The sequence below is a fragment of the Callionymus lyra genome, chromosome 10 (genome assembly GCF_982586985.1).
Source record: "Callionymus lyra chromosome 10, fCalLyr1.hap1.1, whole genome shotgun sequence".
Taxonomy (NCBI): domain Eukaryota; kingdom Metazoa; phylum Chordata; class Actinopteri; order Syngnathiformes; family Callionymidae; genus Callionymus; species Callionymus lyra.
Window position 1 is genome coordinate 20,530,890 of NC_141827.1, and position 21,325 is coordinate 20,552,214.

The following is a 21,325-nucleotide window of genomic DNA, read 5'->3' on the forward strand; positions in this document are numbered from 1 at the left end:
ATACACCCATTACAGGATATGACAGAGTACACACCCTTTAGACGGAACACTACCGTTGCGCGTCTTTACACACTCCTCACTTTCCCATTAGGTCCTTGTCCACCTGCGAGCTCCATCTCTCCGGCCGTCTAAATCTCTCTCTCTCCCCCCCCCCACCCCTCGTCGCTAATAAGGTCAATGAGGAAGCGTAAGTAGCAGATGGGTGTACAGTACATTACAGCACATCACAGCCCGGTGTGGCCCGGGATAGCAGGCCGGTGATTCATGCTCAGCGAGACGTGCGATGATGTGAGGAGTTTCTACAAAGTCAGTGGGCTGAGCGCCGGGATCTGTTGATCGCTCGGCACTATGCCTCGCTTCATAATATCACCTGAGGGAGTAGTTTGACCCCAGCAGGGGTCTGGGCCGAGGCGGGGAAGAGAGAGGAAAAAAGGAGGGAGAATGAAGGGATCGAGGGCCGGGGAGAGGAGAGATTAAGTGACTAGCTTTAAATGTCACAATAACACTCGACTTCTCGGTCTTAACTTCACAGGCGGATGGCTGCCAGGAGGAACCGGAGGGAGAGAAAATACTGCAGCGAGATTTGTGGCTTTGGTAGTTAGAAAGAAAGTTTTTTCCTTTTTCCCGGCAATTTGAAACAACGATCTTGTTATTCTTTCAAGTCACACACTATTACTGCACCAAAGGCAGCAGCATTTGATTAAAAGAACGTTCTTCTTGAAATCCTCCTTTAGAAAACCAACGCAGTACGTACTAGAACTTTAACGTACGACATCTATTCAATTATGTCATAGGAATTCCAACATGTTTTGGTTGCATATACGAGTCCCGCCCACAGCTGGTCCCCAGAGTGGCGAAAGGAATTAGTTCGGTTCTTTATAAAAGATATCACGACGCTACTAGCAAAAAGCTTTACAATGAGAATTTTGTGTATCGTAAAATCCTTATTTTTCTGTGACTTTACGAAAATTTGGACTTTAAGGCTGCATAAGCATTGAGTGTTGTAATACAAGTTATGACCATATATGATGGTGGTAAAGTTGGGTCGTAGTTTGTGATGCTTTTGTCGTTGAAGTGGAGGAATATCTCTGTTTTACATTGCTGCGGCAAAGAAATTCATTTTATCCATTGGTCTTTTACTGTTCTAAGCATTAGTAAATTATTTTTTAGTAGTAGTTAAAGATGTATGTCTACAAAAGGTGTGTTTAAATGTCCAAGATAATGCATAAGTAATGATCTTTCTGGTCTAACATTTGCGTCATAAGGTTTTAAGAGTTCCAATGCGATTAACAGTTGTAAATATACAACAAATATATATCAATCGCTTACTGTTCTTTCTTTTTTCATATTTGCGCTTCTTTCATTTTGGTTTTCATCTTCTGATCCTTTAATATATTTTCCGCTACCATTGCCTTTGCTTTCCCTCTCTTCTGCTCTATCTTTAAGATTTTATAACATTATTTTATAGCACGTATCGGCTTGTTCCCTAGATAGTTCCATACTTCATGTATTCTTCTTGAGTAAATTCATATTTTAGTCTTTCTTTGTTTTGTGATGGCTCTGTAGTTTACAAAAACATATTTGATTACATAAATATGGCAAACATTGCTTTGGAGTTCATGGAAATGCTGACGTATTTGCTGCTTTTGCTGCTTGACCAAAGAACTGACGGAGATCGGAGATGTTAAGATGTTAATACAGATGTCGGTGTAGAATCATGTCAATATCTCTTATCTTTCATATCAATAATTCATTCAAAACTCAATGGCCAAACATGTTACATTTGAGTCTCCCAACCTCAGTTTTGCAGGATAAAATTGGGATTTAATGGAGATTTTGGGGGGCTATTGAAGGATTTTAGTCGACCACCTGCAAACTCATCCACCTACATACACTTGTTTCCCACACGCTAACAGGTCGACGACCAACAGCAATCATCTGGCAACATTCCATTAACACAGCTAGTAGAGCTCTTTTACACCCTCACCTGCTGTCAGACTTTAGATATTAGGGAACACACACACTTCGCACACACACACAAACTGGTTGCCCTGCTCTTGCCTCAGAGCAAAAGTTACAAGACTCTCTCATGAAAAAGCGTTTGATTGTTTCCCCAGAAGGCATCATCTCTGAGAAAACTACACACACCCTTCACAAGCCGGTGGCAGGTGGAATGTCTCGATGGCGTTTTGCACTCCAGCACGCCGAAATGAAGGCATTAGAACTTTCTAGTGCAACTCTGTGTGTTAATTTCTAAAACTGGATGAAGCAGAAAGACGAGATTGAGCTTGTCATTAGCGCTTCACAGCCTGCGTGCTTGCATGAAGGCTTGTTTTGTTTTGTATCAGCTGCCGGCTGCGTGTTCTGCACACGTACGTTTGTGTCTCTGTCTCCTCTCTCCCACGCTCGCGCTCCTAACGATGGCAAACGTTCCCGTGTGTTTGCGAGACGTTGTTTCGCAAAAAAAAAAAAACAAACAACACATCCAGGAACGGCGCGTTTTGTCTGAGTTTTGTGGAAGGAACACGGTCTAATTAGAGGGGCCTCTATGAAGGTGCATCAAACGGAACCTTCTCAAAGACCAACCTGCTCTGGGCTGACACGCCGCACACACATGCCACCTCTGATTATTGCAGAAATGTGTGTTTTATTATCTATATAGCCGAGTATTAACAGCCTTGTCAGTTCAGATTTGCTGCATGTCTGATCCTAATCCGCGCGTACGCTCTCAGAGACACACATCTACATGCAGACAAAAGTCTTCAGGTGTTTTCCGAGGGCCGCCGTGACGAAGATCCCGTCCCCCAAAAATGCATAAATAAACACTGTTCGACTTGGGAGAAACATTCGCCAACAATCTGACAAATAATGCGGCAGGAATTAAGTACTTAAGAAAAAGTGATGTATTAACCAATAGGCAACATGTGATGTTAGTTTGTAAGGAAATATAAGTAAGTAATTTATATTTGTATAGCGCTTTTCCAGACCAGGGTCACAAAACGCTTAAACAATCAAAACAATACTCAATAAAATATATGTTTAAAAGGTCAAGACAACACCGAAAACAACACAGGAGTTCCAGAAAAATAGAGGAAAAGCCTGCACAAATAAAAAATACAATATAAAAAAATATATACTATAAATATAATATACAGTATATCCAGCAACTATGTTGAATGCACAGTTAGATAGATAGCTACACTTTATAAATCCCTATAAAGATCTCCTTTGGGAAATTGATAATCCAGTTCACAGCAGACACAGACAATGGAATAATAAAAACAAGAACAAAGTTCAATAAAAAGAACAAAGTTCAAGGGTTGACAAAATAACACAGAAAAAGGATACAAGGATTAACTTGGACTAGAATCATCTTTTTGCCCCACTCCTGCCCCTAAACTCAGAATTATACAATCTAATAGAATGAGGAATGAGTGAGTCCCTGAGTCTATTAGTGTTGCATCATGGGAGGAGCATTTGTGAACTCAGGATGACTGATGACAGTGTTCAGAGGATGACTATCGTTCGTTCTAACTCAATCTGTGACCTCCCCTCAGGTGCCAGTGATGATGGTGGAATCGGCCTCTGAGACCATTCGAACGACGCCGTCCAGCCAGAACGGAGTCAGCAGCCTCAGCAGCCAATCGGACGGAGGAGGCGGCCGGGAAGGCGGATCCAACGGCGACACGAACGGCGAGATCATCCCAGTCGACCTGCTTCACCTGCAGCAGCAACAGGTGTGTGTTCGTGTGGTCGGTGTTTCTTGTGGGATGAGTTCGAGTGTCGCCTCCCACTGTTGTGGACACAAGAACGACACGTGATCTAGAACAACATGTTCACATCAGTAATGGCACTCTTATCTGTCACCTGAAACACTTATTAAAATAGATGTGCTGAGCGCTTGCTCTTCAAGTTAACGTTCAGTGAAGGTTATTTGTTACAGTTGCATTCATGCACTGAAAAAATACTAATGATCAGGGATGGTGCGTTCAAGTGCAGGCAGTTTAATACATATTAGTGACTTAGAAACTCACCCTAACCTTCTTATTTAAATTATTTTAATGATCAAATTAAGAGGCTATCTTTACCCTTTATGAATGTATTAAATTCACCCAAGAGTACACTTTTTTAAAACATTTTTTTAGTAAGGGATTGCCAAGGGTTACTCTGGTTTGAGGTTAGGTCTACGATTAGGACTTGGCTAATGGTAATGGTTAGGGTTAGGGTTAGGGGTTAGGGCTAGGGCTAGGGCTAGGGCTAGGCTCATGGTAAAGGTTAGGGTTAGGGTTGGGGTTAGGGTTAGGGATAGGGCTAAGGTTAGTGCTAGGGTAATGGTAATAGTTAGGGTTAGGGTTAGGGTTAGGGTTTTGGTTGGGGTTGGGTCTAGGGTTGGGGATAGGTTGAGGTTCAGGGTTAGGGTTAAGGCTAAGGTTGGGGTAAGTGTGAGGATAGATTTATAAGGATAAGGGTAGGGGGAAGGTTAAGCGCTATGATTCTAGAGTTAGGATTTGTATAGTCAACAGAACCAGGGTTATTTTACCACTTACTATGTGTAAAACAGTACTACTTACCTCCCCTAGCTAAAAAAAAAATGTGTTAGATAAAACTTCTTTCTACCTATTAGTAAGTGGTAAACTGTAAGCACTTGAATTGAACAGTACCTGAAGGCATCATTTCTTAAATCGGTTTTTAAAAATCAAACTTTGAGTAAGCATTTATTGAAGAGGTTAATAAACTACACACATTGATGATCAAGCGAAGTTTAGTTAGTCCTCATGACTCTGCTGCCACAGCCTTAACTTAAATGCTTAAAATCCAGATTGGAAATGCTCCGTGTGAAACATTTGAGTTTATTTCGAGTCCCAAACTGTCTCTCATTGTAAAATGAGTCTAAGTGGATGATCTGCTGCCCCGTCCAGCTTCTATGGCGCGACCGTCTGCAGTCTCCGTGATGAATATGTATTAGTACCACAGAAAATGTAATATTAATGCAAACGCACTGACAGTTAAGAGGGTTCTGCTCCGTCCGCAGACTTGGTTTTCAGATCATCCCTTTTTCTCCTGCTCTTTGTTTTAAAAATGATTCTTGAGTTCGTCACATCGGTTTGTTGTGTCTCCGTCGGTTGTGTTGATCCTACCTCCCGCATCAGTTTCTCATTTACAAGCACACACACATTCACAATCGCTCACAAACTGGCCAAAGCATCAAATGGACTTTCCAAACTTCCCGGAACGCCTTGGATGTAGTTCCTACTTTTTATATCTCCATCCCCCCACAAAAATAATCCACATCTCTCTGTTCCGATTGCTCTCCTAAGGACCGCAACACACACACGCACAAAGTATTTTCAAATGTGTTTTTAGCAATTTGTCCATAACCACACCACAATGTCTGCTGGACGTCCGTCATCTAATGACGGAAAGTCACTGATTTGTGTTTCTTGCTCATCGATGTGACATTTTCAGCAGTTGGTAACTACATCAGAAAGCAAATTACTTTCCAAATTCAGAAGTTGTCCTGCTTAATGCCTTCCATACCCCAGAAGACTTTTGAACAGTCATGTGGCTTTCGTAGGGAAACTGTAATGTGACATGGGCCTCAAAATGACTCCGGATTAGCTGTCAAGGTTCTTTTTCATAGAGAAATAACACGACAACTTTGAGCACTAAAATCTGGACAACAATTGTGTGTGTTCAAAAGAACGTATGCAAGAGTAGCACACTGTATGCATGAGTGTTAAATATTATGTAGAATAATAATCTGGATTCTTAACAATTTAATGCCGCATTGGTTAGATTAAGGCAACGTTGCATGTTAAATCTAATAATGAATAGCAAACTAACATATTCATTTTTAGTTTTATAATAAAATAAGAAAAATGCAAGACCTGTTCTTTTCCCAAAAACAACATTTAACGGTTTATATTTTTATAGTTTTTATAGTTTTAAAATTTGTACAGGGAAACGGTTTTTTCACTGATACAAATAAAAGGAATATTTAACTTTGCTAATAGAAACAACTGATCTAAAAAATGTATTTATTTTGTTTATTTAATTCATTTTTTTAAGGCTGATGTCTACATTGCTCTGTTGGACATGACTTTAAAAAAGACAGCATACAAACAAATAACCAAAATAAAAATGAAATTCGACACTTTTATGATAAGATTGATCATTGGATCAACTCCCAAGTGCGGCTACAATTCCACTTCCACAAGTTTTAACATTTAATAGTACACTGTGTTTCTGAAGTCAAATAAAATGAGCTCCTTGGCAGAGGTATGCACTTTCCTCGTGGACTCAAAAAGAAAGAATCTTGAAACAGTATTTTACATTGAGACATCAAGAGTAGACAATATTTCTGATGAATACATAACTCTTAAAGTTGGTCTTAAAGATGTCTCTCGTCCGCTCGTCACTTCCCTTCGGTTTGTTGGATCTCTGACACCGGCTCGGCCTCTGGTGGAGAAACCCGGAGGGAAAACCAGGTTTCCTCTGCGTTGCTAAAATTATTCCCACTAATTATAATGACGAGGCCTCAGGTGAATGTAGAACACTCAAGGCCCTTCACTCGTGTCCTACTCTCCCTCCTCCTTCCTCTGACTGCATCCTCACCCTGCTTCCTCAGCAACCTTCATCGAGGACACACACAGACACACACACACACACAGCTATGCACAAATGCACATACATAAACACCGAACCTGTAGCTCACACAAAGATGGTCTTTATTCTCTCAGACGGGTCTCTGCTCTCGATGTTTTTGCACCTGTGTGTGTGTGTGCATGCACACTGGTATTTCCTCTCTCAAGCGGGTTACCAACCACAAACAGACCTCCCTCTCTCTTTCCATCTTTTTCTCTTCCTTTCTTGCACTGTACTTCTTTTTCCTCAATCCGCTGTGGACCATGAAAGACAAGCACAACCTTTCCTCCAGATCCCACCCTGACTCGCCATCATCAGACCAGTTATTATTTAGTGTTTTCTGACTGAGGACCTGAAGTTTCTGGATCTGTTCTCATGATCGGACGCCACAGACAACACCAAGTACCTGACTTGAACATGATCTGCTTTACTTTTATGAAGCCCCTTCTAGTTTTAGATTTGTTTTTTAGAACCAGCCATTTTTTAAGACTTAAATAAATGCGTCATGCAAAAATATTATTGTTGTGACCAGCTAGCAAGTAAACCATTCAGTTTTCTTGGTCTTTATTTGTCACATGGTGGTAAGATTTGACCACATCTAAGTAGCGTAAAAATCAAATGTATCATGTAGAGTTTTTAAGGAAAGTCTCTGCTTGAGAACTTGGCTCCTGCAAGTGTTTAAGTGATGTCATCTGCACGATTAAGAATCTAGTTAAAAAAAACACGGATTATGTACAAAAATGTTTTAAAAAGAAACAAACTAGATGGTTTTATCTAGTTTGTTTCTTTTTAAAACATTTTTGTACTTTTTAATATTTTCGTACCATCAGGGAATGGACTGGACTCAGAAGACGCTGGTTTTGGTAGAATGACCGACACATTGTAAAATCAATATTCTGTGTTAAACCCGCCTGGTGACAAAGTCCATAAACCTGCTCCTGGAGCTGGAAGTCCTGGATTCAGCTCCTCTCCACGCCTGAGTCTCTCCACCTGAAGGTTCAGACCAGTGCTGGTGCTTAAAGACCACGCTGCTGCTCACCGGAGATGAAAAGACACACACACACACTCAGAACTCCTGACAGTGCGATGTTGTCAGAACACAAAGCCGTCTTTTCCGAGGGCCCCTTGAGATCCTGCAAGATCCACGACCCCCAGAACCCCCTCCACCCCCCTCTCTATCGCCTCTATCTGTGCATTGAAACACAGGTATTAATCTGAGGTAATAGGTGTGGCTGATAGATAGCACGCTCTCAGAAGGGGGGCAGCATTGGTGGGCTAAAGAGGTGGAATAGAGGGATGAGGGAGGGGTGTAGCGCTGAGACGTGTCAGAAAGGGGCGCCTGGGCCTCCCTGTGGAATGTGGCCTGTCTGCCTCCCCAGAAAGTACAGAGCCGAGAGAGAGGAGGGGAAAGAAAGGGAAGAGGGGGCAAAGACCAGTTCTGCCCCATCATCTAGTGCAGGAAGGAGGGAAGCAGCGAAAACAAAGAGCGGCGTTATAGGAAGAAGCGGGTGAAAAAAGGATGAAGGGAATCTGAACCTTCGAGTGTGTGTGTGTGTGTGTGTGTTTATCAGCGTGACGTACACTGACACGAAACAGGTGTCTTCAATTCCCCGACCCCTCTGTCATCCCCACTTCTTAATCTCCCCCCCGTCCTTTAGGTGATAAATCAACATTAGCAAAAGTATTAGTCGCCAATAAATAACTAGGAAGCTTTCTTGAGTCTTTCATTGTCTATCTCTGTGTCACAAAAGCACGTCTACCAGCTTAACTTACGATGGTGACCTGGTTCATCTCTGGTCAAAAGTTAGGACGGGAATCAGTCGAGGAAAAAGAAAGTTTAAAGCTTAAACACCGTGGTTTATCTTGGACATGGAAAGTGATACTATAGCTTACTATTTAGTATGGTTCAAAACGTAAATACTTTAACGTCAAAAAGAACAAAGCCTATATTTGATATTGATATTGATGTTGAAATATGGGTAATAAACTATTATTACCCTTAAACCATTATAATACAACACTTTTTCGGTGCACACATTCAATATATCAACATTAACTATTATTTATTGGTAATAACTAGCAGTTGGGGTGATGTTTGGATATTCTTGAATAAATAAATGCATTGAAAGTTCCTAATACATACTACTTATTGATTAATATCTAGTTAATGTGCTACTCATACACATAAATAATTAGTTTATTATAATTTTATTTGTTGGTTGAAAACTTGAGCAAAGATTTAAATGTAAATGACTATAAACTTGAAGAAAAAAAACATTTAAATGTCTTTGATTTAATCTAAGCAGTAGACCAAGATTGTAAGCGTCAGATTTAGTGGTGAAGTCAAGGCTGCAGACTGCACTCTGTTGTCAACACAACAGCCGTCACTTTTCTGCAACTCCGACTGAGAAAAAAGAAAAAAAAAAAGAGAAAAAAAAAACTAGTTTCCTCCTCACAGTGCCAGTCAACGGTCGACTACACACCTTGAGCAGGGTTTCCTCCCCCCCTCCAGACACACCGAGGGGCTCAAAACTGCTTTATTACGTTGAGAAAAAGGTCGATTTTAGTTGGAGGCTTCCGTGTCTTCTCCCTCTTCCTGTGCTCAGAAATATACCGTCACTTGCTCATGGGCGCGCAAACGCGATGGGCTGATGTGAGTTAATGAAGGGTGTAATTAAGGAGCCGCGGAGATGACTGGAGATCAGGGGGAGCTGATATAGATCTCAGATATACACAAACACTGATGAAAGATAACTGGTTTGTGCGCTCCACTTTACACGCTGTACTTGTGCCAAGATTTATTGGATTAGAGCTTAAACCACGGCGGTATTATATTTAATATTTATAGATCGAGGTGAGAGGTTTCCGGGGCGCGACGAGGATGGCGAGCGCGTTGCTCAGGAGCAGGTTGTCGCACAATCCGACGACCCCGGAGTGAACGTGGATGTTGATGCTTACAAGAGCGTGTGGAGAATAACTCCCAATAAAGACGCCTCAGGTTGGTGTAAATGTCACATCGATCTCTCTCTCCGCTGCCACACAAGAAGAACAAGTGTAATAAGTTATCTCCACTGGAGGTTAGAATAATAATCTATGAAATATAAAGTAGCTATAAAACTATGTAATTAAAGGGTGTTACACTCAAGACGTGTTATTACACGTAGTAAAGCCAAAGATGAATTCAGCTTAATTACAGCTTTTCTGACAGTTCAATCTGATTTATTTTATATTTCATTCCTGTTCTGTTTTTTCTATAAAGTCGAGTTTTAAACTAAGTGTTTTTAGGGAAGCAGTCAAGGTGATCCAGTGGCCGGAAAACATGTGTTTGTCTATGGGTCAAGATCTACGACCAAAAAATACATGGAACTCTATTACTGTTTTTGGGCCACTGGGTCACCTTGACCCAAAGATAACACAAGGGTAAAAAGCCATACAAGTGGATGACACAGTCGAAATCAATTCACTTAATACTTATATTAAATGCTTCACGTTAAGATGTCTAACCTCCTAGACGTCTCAGAACCAGAGCAAAAAGCCTCGGTGGAAAAGTGCTGCAGATCATAAATTAAAACAGCAGAAAATCTGCTTAATTGACGTGTTTCTACAGCAAACGCTCTCATGTGTTTTACATGACAAATCATCCGGTTCTCGCGCCGATGAGCGTCTCCTCGATCGTTTGGAGTATCGAGCTTGTCCGCGCCTGAGTGTGATTCTAAGACGTATGATTGTATTAAACAGCTGCAGCTGAGAGGAGCCGCTAAATTATGGAGGTGAACGCTGGTCACTGGGACAGTTATGTCCTGTTTGACCCGCGGTTCTTCAGTGGGGTTCACCCTCGGGTCAGCGCTGGAGAGGAAGCGCAGGTGAACAGGCAGACAGCGGAAAGACAGAACGAGGGGGAAAAAAAGAGAAAATGTGTTTCTAGTGTGCAGGTGGGACTCTAAAAGTGCACTTGTTGATATTAATTTCGTGTGAGCATCTGTGCGTGTGCGGTTGTCCGTCGTCTGTGTGGGCCAGTAAATCAGTCGCAGGCCTCGCTCTGAGTGCTGTCACCTCCTAAAAGCTTTCCCTTGGACTGGGCCAAACCTTCCCTTTTTTTTTTCTTTTTTTTTTTATTTATCTGAGGTCAGTGGAGTTCACAGGTCGCCAAAGTTCACGCCCAAACAAAAGGAGGGGTGAGTCGGGTTGCCCGGCGTCACAGAACACCCACCGCTGTTGCCGGGGCGATACAAAGACGGCCATAGAAGAGCCGACTTTCCTTTGGAGAATTCTCTTCATCTTCTCTTCTGACTTTTACTTACACTCTTCTATCGATGCGCTCTTATCTACGCAGCTGCGGGATAATCCTCGTATCTCCACTTACAGTCAAGTAATGCACTTTATTTCGTTTTCTGGTCTCAACTACCTCTTGATAAAGACACAGAGGAAGAAAACTAAATATATTATCAACTTTTTATTGTATTATTTATATTAATAACGGATAGTTTTTTTATTTTCTTAACTTTTCTTAACTTACTATCAGATAAACGAACACTAATAGTAAAATTAAATAAACAAAGCATTTCTTATTATTTCCCCATTTTGTTATTTTAATTTTTCTAATCATTTCTATAATTTATATGATTTTGGGATTAATAATGCAATAACTCGGGGTGTTTCTTTTTGGGCCAACTTTTTTAAAATAAAAAATGAATTAAATCTTGTAAATAAATACAGATTCTGTTCAATATTGTGCAGCACTTAAACCATTCAACAACCTAAGGAAAAAAAGAACAAAATAATAATTAAAATGAACAAATAATTAATCTAATGTCCTCATCCTGGCAAGCCAGGGTCACACCTACAAATTCAAAAATGTTGACTCACTCGTCAGTTATGTTAGCAACTCTTTATTCATGAATGAAGGATATGAAACATTTCTTCTGAACAGAGATCAAAACTCTTCTGCAGAAGAAAAAAAAAAAAGAAATCCATGTCGTGTATCTTGAACACAAAAGCCTTCATGGATAAGGTGCAGATGGACAGTAGTCATGGTCCACCGGGCCAGAACTGCCAGCATGGACCCATCACGGTTGATCGACTCGGAGGCAAGAATAGACAGATACCAGAGGAAATGTGTGTGTGTATGTGTGTTTGTCCTGCTTCTGTTGTGGAAACTGAGGTGTACACACATTCCACCTGAAGAGGTTGGGGTGGGATTGGTTGCCATGGGAGTGTTTGGAGGAAACTAAAGTGTCGGTGCTGACAAGTAAATAACACAACTTAAAGAGAATTGCTGTTTTTTTCGGGGTGAAAGGTCTCACAGAAAAAAAAAACCCTCCATGATGTCACCACGGAGAGTGTTTGTGGCTTTGATGAACACACCGTAATGGGCTTTAATTGCAGTGCTTGAATGAATTGTGTGGTTCGGAGCGCGACACCGAAACAAGCGAGCATAAGTTAACAACCCCGTCGTGAACACAGGTCGAACCCGAGTCCCTATTTATGGCTCTATCCTCCCTCAACTCCCCGAACAACGCCAGACATTTTAGAAGATATAGTGTGAAACACTTACAAGGCTGCTGGAAAAGTTGTTACCCTGGAAACAGTTGAGAGTCTAGGATGCACACACACACACACACACACACACTTGTGCACACAATAGCTGCAGAGGTCTAAAGTGTTGCTAATTAGCTAGTCTGTGCCGGCTCTTTGTGCGCACAGTTTTAAAGAAGAGATTAGAGTCAACAGGGAGGAAGGCAGGAATGTAGCTCTTCTCACTTTCTTCTTCTTCTTCTTTGGCTCTGGGACGCCAACGTTAAACTGTGTGAAAATATGAGGCTGCAGTCGTCATCCAGTCAGTTGAGCTGAAGAGATAATGACAATATAACACTTAAACAACTTAAAAACAGCAGCAGTAAATAATGTCACTACCTTCAATTGTTGCAGTGCAATATGGAAGTATCTTACTTTTAAATAGTATGAGCATTTATAGACAATTAAGTAAATTATATAAAGTTTCGATTACTTACAAAAAAGTTTTTGTTAATAAATAAAATAAACAAATAGAAAAACAAATTGTAAAAAAATACAATAAAAATGTTTGAGTGGTTTCTTTGGTTTTGTTATTGTCCGAAGATATAGTAAAAACAGTTAAAAAAAATGGAGGAAAATGGAAATGTTGGGTATAAAAAAAAGGATTTATTTCTTATTTATATTTATTTCCTTCATTTATTTGCACATTTTCAACTCCTTTCATTCAATAGTTAAGAAGCCACAGTCTTAATAAGCCAAGAGTGAAAGTTAAAACTGACGGGAATCACATTAATTAACTGCAAATAGAGATATGTTTATATTTTCCATCATTTTTTCAAATTCTTGATCAATGTTTGAGTCTGATTTCACCATATTATTATTTTACAAATGAATTTACTGAAACTAAATGGACTACTTATCAAATGATTACAAGGTTAAACATGTAATATGTGTGTATATTCTCTTTAATATGACTTCCTTGAACAATCTGGACCAATTGAAGTCCAAAAGATGAGGCCCAAACAATAAATTAAAAAACAAATGCACCATAAATAATTAAAAGGTAGATTAAAAAAATGTAAAAATGTTTAAAAGAAAAATAAGAATTTAAATGTTAATGTTCATCTGTGTTAAAAAACAGATTTATTTCATTTAAGGAAAGTTAAATTACTTTTTTCTCACCCCAAGGCTGATGCTATTGCTAATGCTAGCGCTAACGCTTATTAGCGTTACGCCATTGCACGTAAAGCCATTGGCTTAGTGGTAAGTAAAAGTTCTTTAAACGATGCTCACGCATGAAGGCAACACAAAATCATCATTTCCAAAGCGTTTAGCTGAAACTTGCTGCACAAATGTGTTCTGTACGTTGACTCTGGCCCGCCTGCCCTGCTGCTCGGAGCGAGCTGCGCCAACTTCACACACCATTTCCCCTTTATTTTCGGGACACACCCTTAGCCCTGCTTCTCATTTGGGGAAGTTCAAGATTTTTGTTTGTGCTCCTAAGTCTAACTCGTGGCAGATTTTTTTTTTCGTCGGGCCGCTTCCGGCGTTTGTGCGGCGGGTGTGAGGGCGTGTCCGCCTCCACCACCAGGTGGAGAGTGCAGCACATAAAAAAAATAAAGAGTTTTATTTCCGTGGACGGCGGGCGGGCAGGCAGGGCGGGAAGGTGTTTTTCTGTTTAAGCAATAGGCGTCTGTGTGTATACATGTGTGTGTGCACATGGCAGACAGTCTCTGTTTATGTATGTATGTGTTTTCCCTCTGTCTCCCGAGCGGAGACTTGGCAGTGTCCTGCATGTGTTATTAGTTTGATTTTTTTTTTTTTCTTCTTCTTCTCTGGTTATTAATAATAACACTTAAACAGCTTCCATATGTGCGGCCTGCCTGCCAGGCTTTCCTCATCACGGAGCGCCGGGCTTCCTCCTGTCTGACTGTAAAAGGAGTTTAAACGCTCCGGGTTATCGTCCTAATGCGTCTTCCCCGGAGCGTACCTAACCGTCCCACTGTCCTACCTGATGCGAGATGAGGGTTAAATATTACAAAACACATCGTGTGTGTGTGTGTGTGTGTGTGTGCCTGTGGGCTGGGTCTGTCTGGAGCGAGACCTTCCTCTATTGCCAAACGAGCTGTGCTGCAAAACCGCAGGGAAACGGCACATGTGTATATAAAGTATGACGTCTATTTATGTGTGCGTGAGGAAACTGCTGTAGATCTATTTGCCATCAATTAGCCGCCTGGACTGAGATGAGTTCTCCAGTTAAGAGGAGCACCGTTTTTTTTTGTTTTTTTTATCCTCTTTCCCAAATGGGAGTTCCTCTTCGTCCCGCCTCACCTCATCATCCGCCACTATTTATACGCCTTTCAGCGGCTAGTGGAAGAGACAACACTGACAACAACGTCTTGATAGGGGCGTGCGGAGGATGATGAATCGTGTAATGATGTGAAGCAGTCGTGAGTTACTCAGACGGATTTTTTTACGAGCCGATAGATGTATTTGAACTAAAGGGGGGCGGAGGGGGTGTGGGGGGACCATCTGGAAAACGGCAGGGTCCCCGGAGTCCAGAACAGGTCCCTTTTGTGAAAAATAGGATGTGAAAAAAGGCGGCTAAATCACCCCTTTTTTAAACATTACGCCATATTTTGAAGTTCCTTTTAGAGTTTTGCGAGTTTTTATTGAGTTGGCACCGGGACGCGCTCTTTCCTCCCTTTTTAATGGTCAGTCTGGGCCCAAAGAAGCTTGCTTCAGCCGTTTTAAAACCTCAGCCCTCGAACGCTCTTTATATTGCGGAAACATTACATTAAATAACAGCGCTGCGGCGGGCCCGGTGTCTCTGAAGGTGTTCCTGATAGCTCGGCGGCGGGCCTTAACGGATCGAGGTGCCTTTCATGCTCACTTATATAGCCGGACAACTGGTTTGAAGTCGGCGTTGCTATGAGTGAAAACAAATGGCAGGAAAGCTGGCGAAGGGGAGACCGGAAAGACCTGATTAATGCCAGAGACAGAGGAGGGCCGGCGCGAGGAAGAGTCGGAGGAAAAGGGGGCAAAAGCTTGGCAGAGTCAACTTTTTCTTGTAACCCACCGTGAAATTGGCCGGCTTTAGCAGGCTTTGGTTCAGACTGCCTGGATGTTTACTCCGTGGAAACCCGGCTCTCCGACCGCTCTGCCCCAGAGCACCAACAATAATCCGGTGTCTCCTTTTGAAGTGTCGAGCCTTTTATTAGCTAAAGCCAGATTCATTAATTTTAATAAACACTTTTAAAGTTCTTTTCCACGCGACGGTAAATGACATTTCCACGTGACTTACTTTAGCTAATCAGGTCAACTGGTGTTCGACACACTTTCCTTTTGCCTTTGAGCAAAGACGTCTTTGTGACAGTAAAACATATATAATGTGAAAAATTGTATCAAATATCATAAATAAAAAGTATTGAGTGAATGACTTAATGTGGTCACACAAACTGAAATAAAAAGACAACCATTACAATAAAATCAAATTTATAATAATTTAATTTGTTGTTATTAATATAAGAAGACATTTATAATTGAAATGACTAATGAGTGTCAATAAATGTTTAATAAATCTAAACTCTCTTTACAACTTTATGAATCATAATCATAAAAACTATTATATTATATAATACATTTTAATAAATGAAAATATGCAGTAGTTAAATACATTTAAATATGAATCTTACATGTCTTTAAAATGAGGTGAAAATAATAAATAAATAAAGATAAAAAAAAGTCTTCCATAAATATTCAATTAGTCATCAGGTGTGTTGAATACATATTCAAATCTGAACTTTAAAGAGAAAAAAACATTTGAATTATGTCAGTGGAAACATCATTCAATTCAATATATAGGTTAAAGTTAAAGTTTTAGGTGTAAGTTATTTAATATTGGAAAGAAACTCTGCGGTGGATTTTTTCTTACACCTGTTGTGATTTTATCAAAACTTTTTTCTTGCTTTATCTTCTTTTTAACTAGTTTATTTAGTTCACTTAAAATATGTGTTATTATTTTATAATTTTTAAACCTTCAAAAAAGAAGTGAGTTTTAACTTTAGAAAAATTCTCCAGCTAAGAATAACAACGTCTCGACACCGCACCGGAGGAGAAACATCTGTAATCCAGTTTTGCATAAATACGTTCAATTTGTGACGACGAACAATCTGACGGATGTCTTTGGTTCGGGTCCAAACCCGGCTTGGCCTGCAGCCGCTGGTGTCGGGTTCACAGTTGACGTGACAGCGGATGGTTCTGGTCAGACGCTAATGTGGAGGCGAGGGTCCCTTCATGAGGCCAGCAGCTGCATTTTTCAAAGCCGAGGTGCCAACGGTAGGCCTGGACAAGCTATTTTAGGCCTGCGTCGAACCCTAATCTGCTCACTAAATTTACTGCGGTGGACGAGAGTATGGGTAACAGATTTGAGGAGGAGAGAGGAGGGGCGCGAGGAAGAAAGAGCTTGTGGCCGTGAAACCTTGGTGAGGTATTCACTTGTATAGTTTTAATGCAAACGCCAGGAAGATTTAAGGGTCTTTCTATAAGTTCAAGTTGATGTTTGAAATAGCTTTTTTCACAACATTTTGACCCAAACAATGAAATAACGACATTCAGTGTCTTCCATAATGATGTCATAACTGACTTTAATATCTCAGAAATCAGTCAAGCTAGTATTGAGTATTATATGTATGTCTGTTGACGATCATAGGAGGTGAACAAGAGAGTGAAGGTAGGGCGGAGTGCCAAGAGAGAAAAACAAGTTCTATCAGACGATCGTCCTGAATCTCATTCCTCGTCTCGACGAAGATATGAAAGTGTTACCTCATGAGGTTGTGGTTGTGCACTCGTATTATCTTGTTTATGAGAGATTTCTAATTGAACTGAAGGTTGGATAGACTGATGGTCGCTTCACTCCACTCCAAGAATATCGTTATTAGCTCAATAAGTGTCCTGGGATTCTTTTTATTTTATGGCTCTGCACATAGTGAGCACTATCATTTTTTCCAATTAATTTCCAACATCTGGCAGTTACTTAAAAATATGTATTTTACAACTTTATAACATGCTCACTATAAATTACACAAATAACAAAAGTAAAAAAAATACATTTTACCTATTTGGTTACATCTTGACTTTTACTTTTAACTATTCAGTCGTAGTAACACTTAAAACAGTCGTTGAGCTAAAAATAAAACAAATGTTGGTGCAAATGACTGAAAAAACACAGTCCAAATAGTTTTAAAACTGAAAGAAACAACAGTTTAAAACTCAATAAACTCTGCAACAACATTCTAAACACAACTCTCTCTTCGTCTCAGACCCTCTCAGTGAACTCATCACTGTAGCTACAAATTCATTTACCATAATTCTACATATAAGTGCACACATCATAGTGGAGCTCTTGTCTTATGCTTACAAAAAAACATTTTTAATTTAATAAAAACGATGCTCCAGGTGGTTTTGTGACACAAATGTTGCACTTGTGCAGGTGAATCTCCAGAAGTCCAGATTCTCTACTTTCAGGGGAGTTTTTACATTTCGTAGCTAGGACGAACCCTTGAGAATAGTTAAACATTCTGATCATATTTAGAATTTCGTGGGCTTTTTGCCAGCATTTGTCAAAGTGCAGTGAACGTTGAAGAGTACATGGATGACACAGGACTTGATGGACAGAAAATACATTTTGAAAAAGCGACGTCTCTTGTCTTCACTCCCGGGGGCAGGATGAGGGTGAAGAACCACAGGTGATGCTCTGTTAGCATCTGAATCAATGATCTGTGAGCGTATACAGTCGAATCAATCCAATATGCCCCTCTCTCTCTCTCTCTCTCTCTCTCCCCCATTTCTCTCCCCTCTTTCCCCCCCGAGGGCAGCCGGTGTCTGCCTCTGAGCTGTTTGCTAAAAGGGGGCAGCGGGCTGGACTCGGGGTGCGCAGGAGAGGATAGAAGGGGGTACGTTTGTTTGCTTTTTCGGCCCGTCGACAATGGACCTTAGTCAGTACTGACGGATTACTCCAACATATGGTACCCACCTGTCTCTCCCCCCCCCCCGCCCTCTCCTCCCCATCCCTCTGTTTAGATTACTTTACTTCTCGCTCGGTGTCTCACCCAAACACACCGGGTGGATTAGAGGCCAGATTCATCACACACGCACCGACCTGTTTGCTTTAGCAATCTGATCCAGGCACACATGCAACCGTGACACACTCACCTATGGAAGAGCCATGTTGTTTTTCGCGGACAACAGGTAGTGGCCGCGGAGAAACGTGTGTGTGTGTGTGTGTGTGTGTGTGTGTGTGTGTGTGTGACCCTGATGGATGGAAAAATGCTCTGTTATTAAAGGTTGTGTTGGAGGCGATGATTTACTGCGGAGAGTGATGACAAGTCAGAAGAACTCACACACCGAAAACCGTCTCGAACACACACACCCTCACACACAGGCCTCCAAGCTGAGCAGTGACCTCCTCACCCCTCCTTCCCCTTCCTCCCTCCCTCTCCCTCCCTCCCTCCCTCTCTCTCTCTCTCTCTAATAAAACCTGTCTGACACCACTGATGTGTGCGCATGTGTGTTTATGTGCGAGTGTGAGTCCTCCACGGCAGCACAAAGACTCTGTTGTTGGGCCTCCCTCTTTAGGCCTCCCTCATATTTTCTTTAAAGGTGCAGCGCGCCCCCAAGAATGCCACAGGGGGAACAGGGAGCCGGGGTTGGGGAGGGGTCTAGGAGGAGCTGGTTTGTGTGAACGCCGTACAATGGCGGAGCTCGCCCGGGTCACGGAGAGAAAGAGACCAGCTCGGAGAGTGAAGAGCAGAAATGAAAGCGAGGGGTCAGATCACAGAAGTGCTTCTTGACAAAGTAGATATGAGAGTTTGGCTCCCGTGGCCCCCGAACCATGTGTCACTTTGTGTGTGTGTGTGTGTGATGACACTTGAAGATGAAAATTACTCAGTGTAAAACAATTTTTTTTTTTTTTTAAGTAGATGTGGGGCAGTTCTCCTAATCTCTCCCATAATGTACTGCAATAAAACAAAAACAAGTTAGAAGTGACATTATGTGGAGTTTCTAGCAGGTGGATGGAAAGTGTCTAAAAAAGAATTACATGAAAACTTGAACAACCTGAAATACAAATCATTATAAAAGACAAGCCTGATTAAAATGTTATAGTTTAATTTGTGTTTTATAGCAAACCATCAGGTTAATGGTTGTGTTCTTGGATTATTAGCTTTTACAGTTTATGTGTTTTCAAAAAATTGTCTTGTAGTGTCGTTTTCGTTATGACTAGGGAGTCGGGACAGGATGGAAAAGACTGACGTCATATGATTGAAAGAAAAACTCATAATGTGTCTATTTGTCATAAATAATACGAAAACATAAAACTGAATTATAATAAAACATTTTTCCAGTTGCCAATAAAAGCGACTCAATATACTGTTTTTCTTTGAACTGCTTAGCAACTACTAAATCATTTATTTAGTCTATCTAATAACTTGTTCCTGCAGTACTTCCTCCACTACTACAGGGGGCAACAGCGAGCTAGGCCTACAAATCACAACAGTAAAGTAGACACATTAAATCTAAAGAGAATTGCCTAGAGGAGCTTCTCTCAAATATATTTGCTCAAAACACAACGTGTTGAGTTCACTTGAAATGCTGAAATAATTCATCTTTTATTACATTGAAAATAATTTGTTGAAAACCGAGAGGAAACACGGTGACTTTTAAAAAACGATCAAAGGTCAAAGTCTTCGCCGAGTGCGATTAATCAAGATCTATTATTCATGGATCGTGAAATTAATCCTTTAATGGCTGGACGGATCATTTGAAAATAAATCCGAACATGAAGAATGACTTGATTCGGGGAAAGTCCGGCGCTTTCCTCATTACGGGTTCGTTTTTAATGGGATTTTAATCGATTCAACGCTGATGAAGTGAAGTGAGGCAAAGTTGGAGGAAACTTGAGCCCAATAAACGTTGGATAAAAAAATGAAGAAGAAGGTTTCGGTGACGAGAGCGGCACCGGAGCGGCGTCCGCTGTCGGATACAAGCAGGAATGGAAGCTCGGCAGAGGAGACAGGCATCACCTCTGCCTGCTCTTAGCGTTTATGAAAGCCATAAATGGCTCTTTAATATAGTGGTAATCAGGGTGGTAATTTGGGTGGAATTGTCCCTTATTGTTGCCAGACATGCCTCCCCAACTCCTGCCAACACACACGCATGTCCACACGCAGACAAACACACACTCTCTCGGGCAGACGTGGTGTTCGAGGAGTAATTCACACCACATGCCAACAAACTGGGCGGTTGTATTTCTTTCTCTTTTTTTTTTTTTTTTTTTTTTTTGGGGTGAGGGGGGTGTCCATGTGTGTATATATGTCTGCGCTTGTTGTAATGTTGAGGTCAAACCAGTAAATGGGAGGGGGGTTCCCCAGATTTTTTTTTTTTTTTTGGTCCAAGTGTTAAAATGTGTGTTTTAATTGCGGTCTCAGCAAAAGTAGCAAGTGTTGCTCGCCGCAGATGGTTCTCATCAGAAAACACATTTGCCAGCTCCTCCGTCTCCCCGCTAATCTTCTTTGTTTTATAGGAGTAAATATTATTCCACGTACCTGCGACTATTTCTCGCTTGTTTTCTGCCGCCGTGTCGCGGAGGAAGAGCTCCACCTCGGACTTAATCTCACACACACACGTTCGTAAATCAATATTTACTAAAGAACCTTTCCCTTTTGAGTCAGAGGAAGCAAATGTGCATCCTGCTATCTCCCCTCTGGAGCCCTCTGTCATCAGGCCGTGTGTGTGTGTGTGTGTGTGTGTGTGTGAGAGTGTGTGTTTACTGTAGTGCGAACCCACGCTTGTGTTTTCCAAATGGGTGTTTTCTTGTTTTGTTTTTCAGCACAGTTCAGACATCCCGACTAAGGCCTCCACCTCGGGGGCTAATTTGTCTCGATGGCAGACAGTTCGAGTGTTGAACGCCAAATAAAAAAAAAATTGGAAACACAATGAGGAATCGAGAGGTAAAGACAGCCAGTTGGCAGCTGAGAGCACCAGAGGAGTCTCTTGGTCCTGGTCATGGCTGGAGAGACCAGTGAGCTGGAGACCATGTCACTGGCATGAATGGGCAGCGCTGGGAAGACGAGCGTGGTGGGCGGGCGGTTAGTCACTGCTCTTCAGG

At 41.3% G+C, this 21,325-nt stretch overlaps 1 protein-coding gene across 2 annotated transcripts in view; it reads left to right on the plus strand.

Moving 5' to 3' along the window:
* Nucleotides 1–21,325, plus strand: part of foxp4 (forkhead box P4) — a 93,501-nt gene that overhangs the window by 26,951 nt on the left and 45,225 nt on the right. For both annotated transcript variants that reach the window (XM_087800040.1, XM_087800038.1), the window contains exon 2: nucleotides 3,558–3,737. In XM_087800040.1, coding sequence (XP_087656166.1) covers nucleotides 3,567–3,737 — 171 coding nt within the window. In that variant the 5' untranslated portion in view covers nucleotides 3,558–3,566. The remainder of the gene's footprint in view (nucleotides 1–3,557; nucleotides 3,738–21,325) is intronic.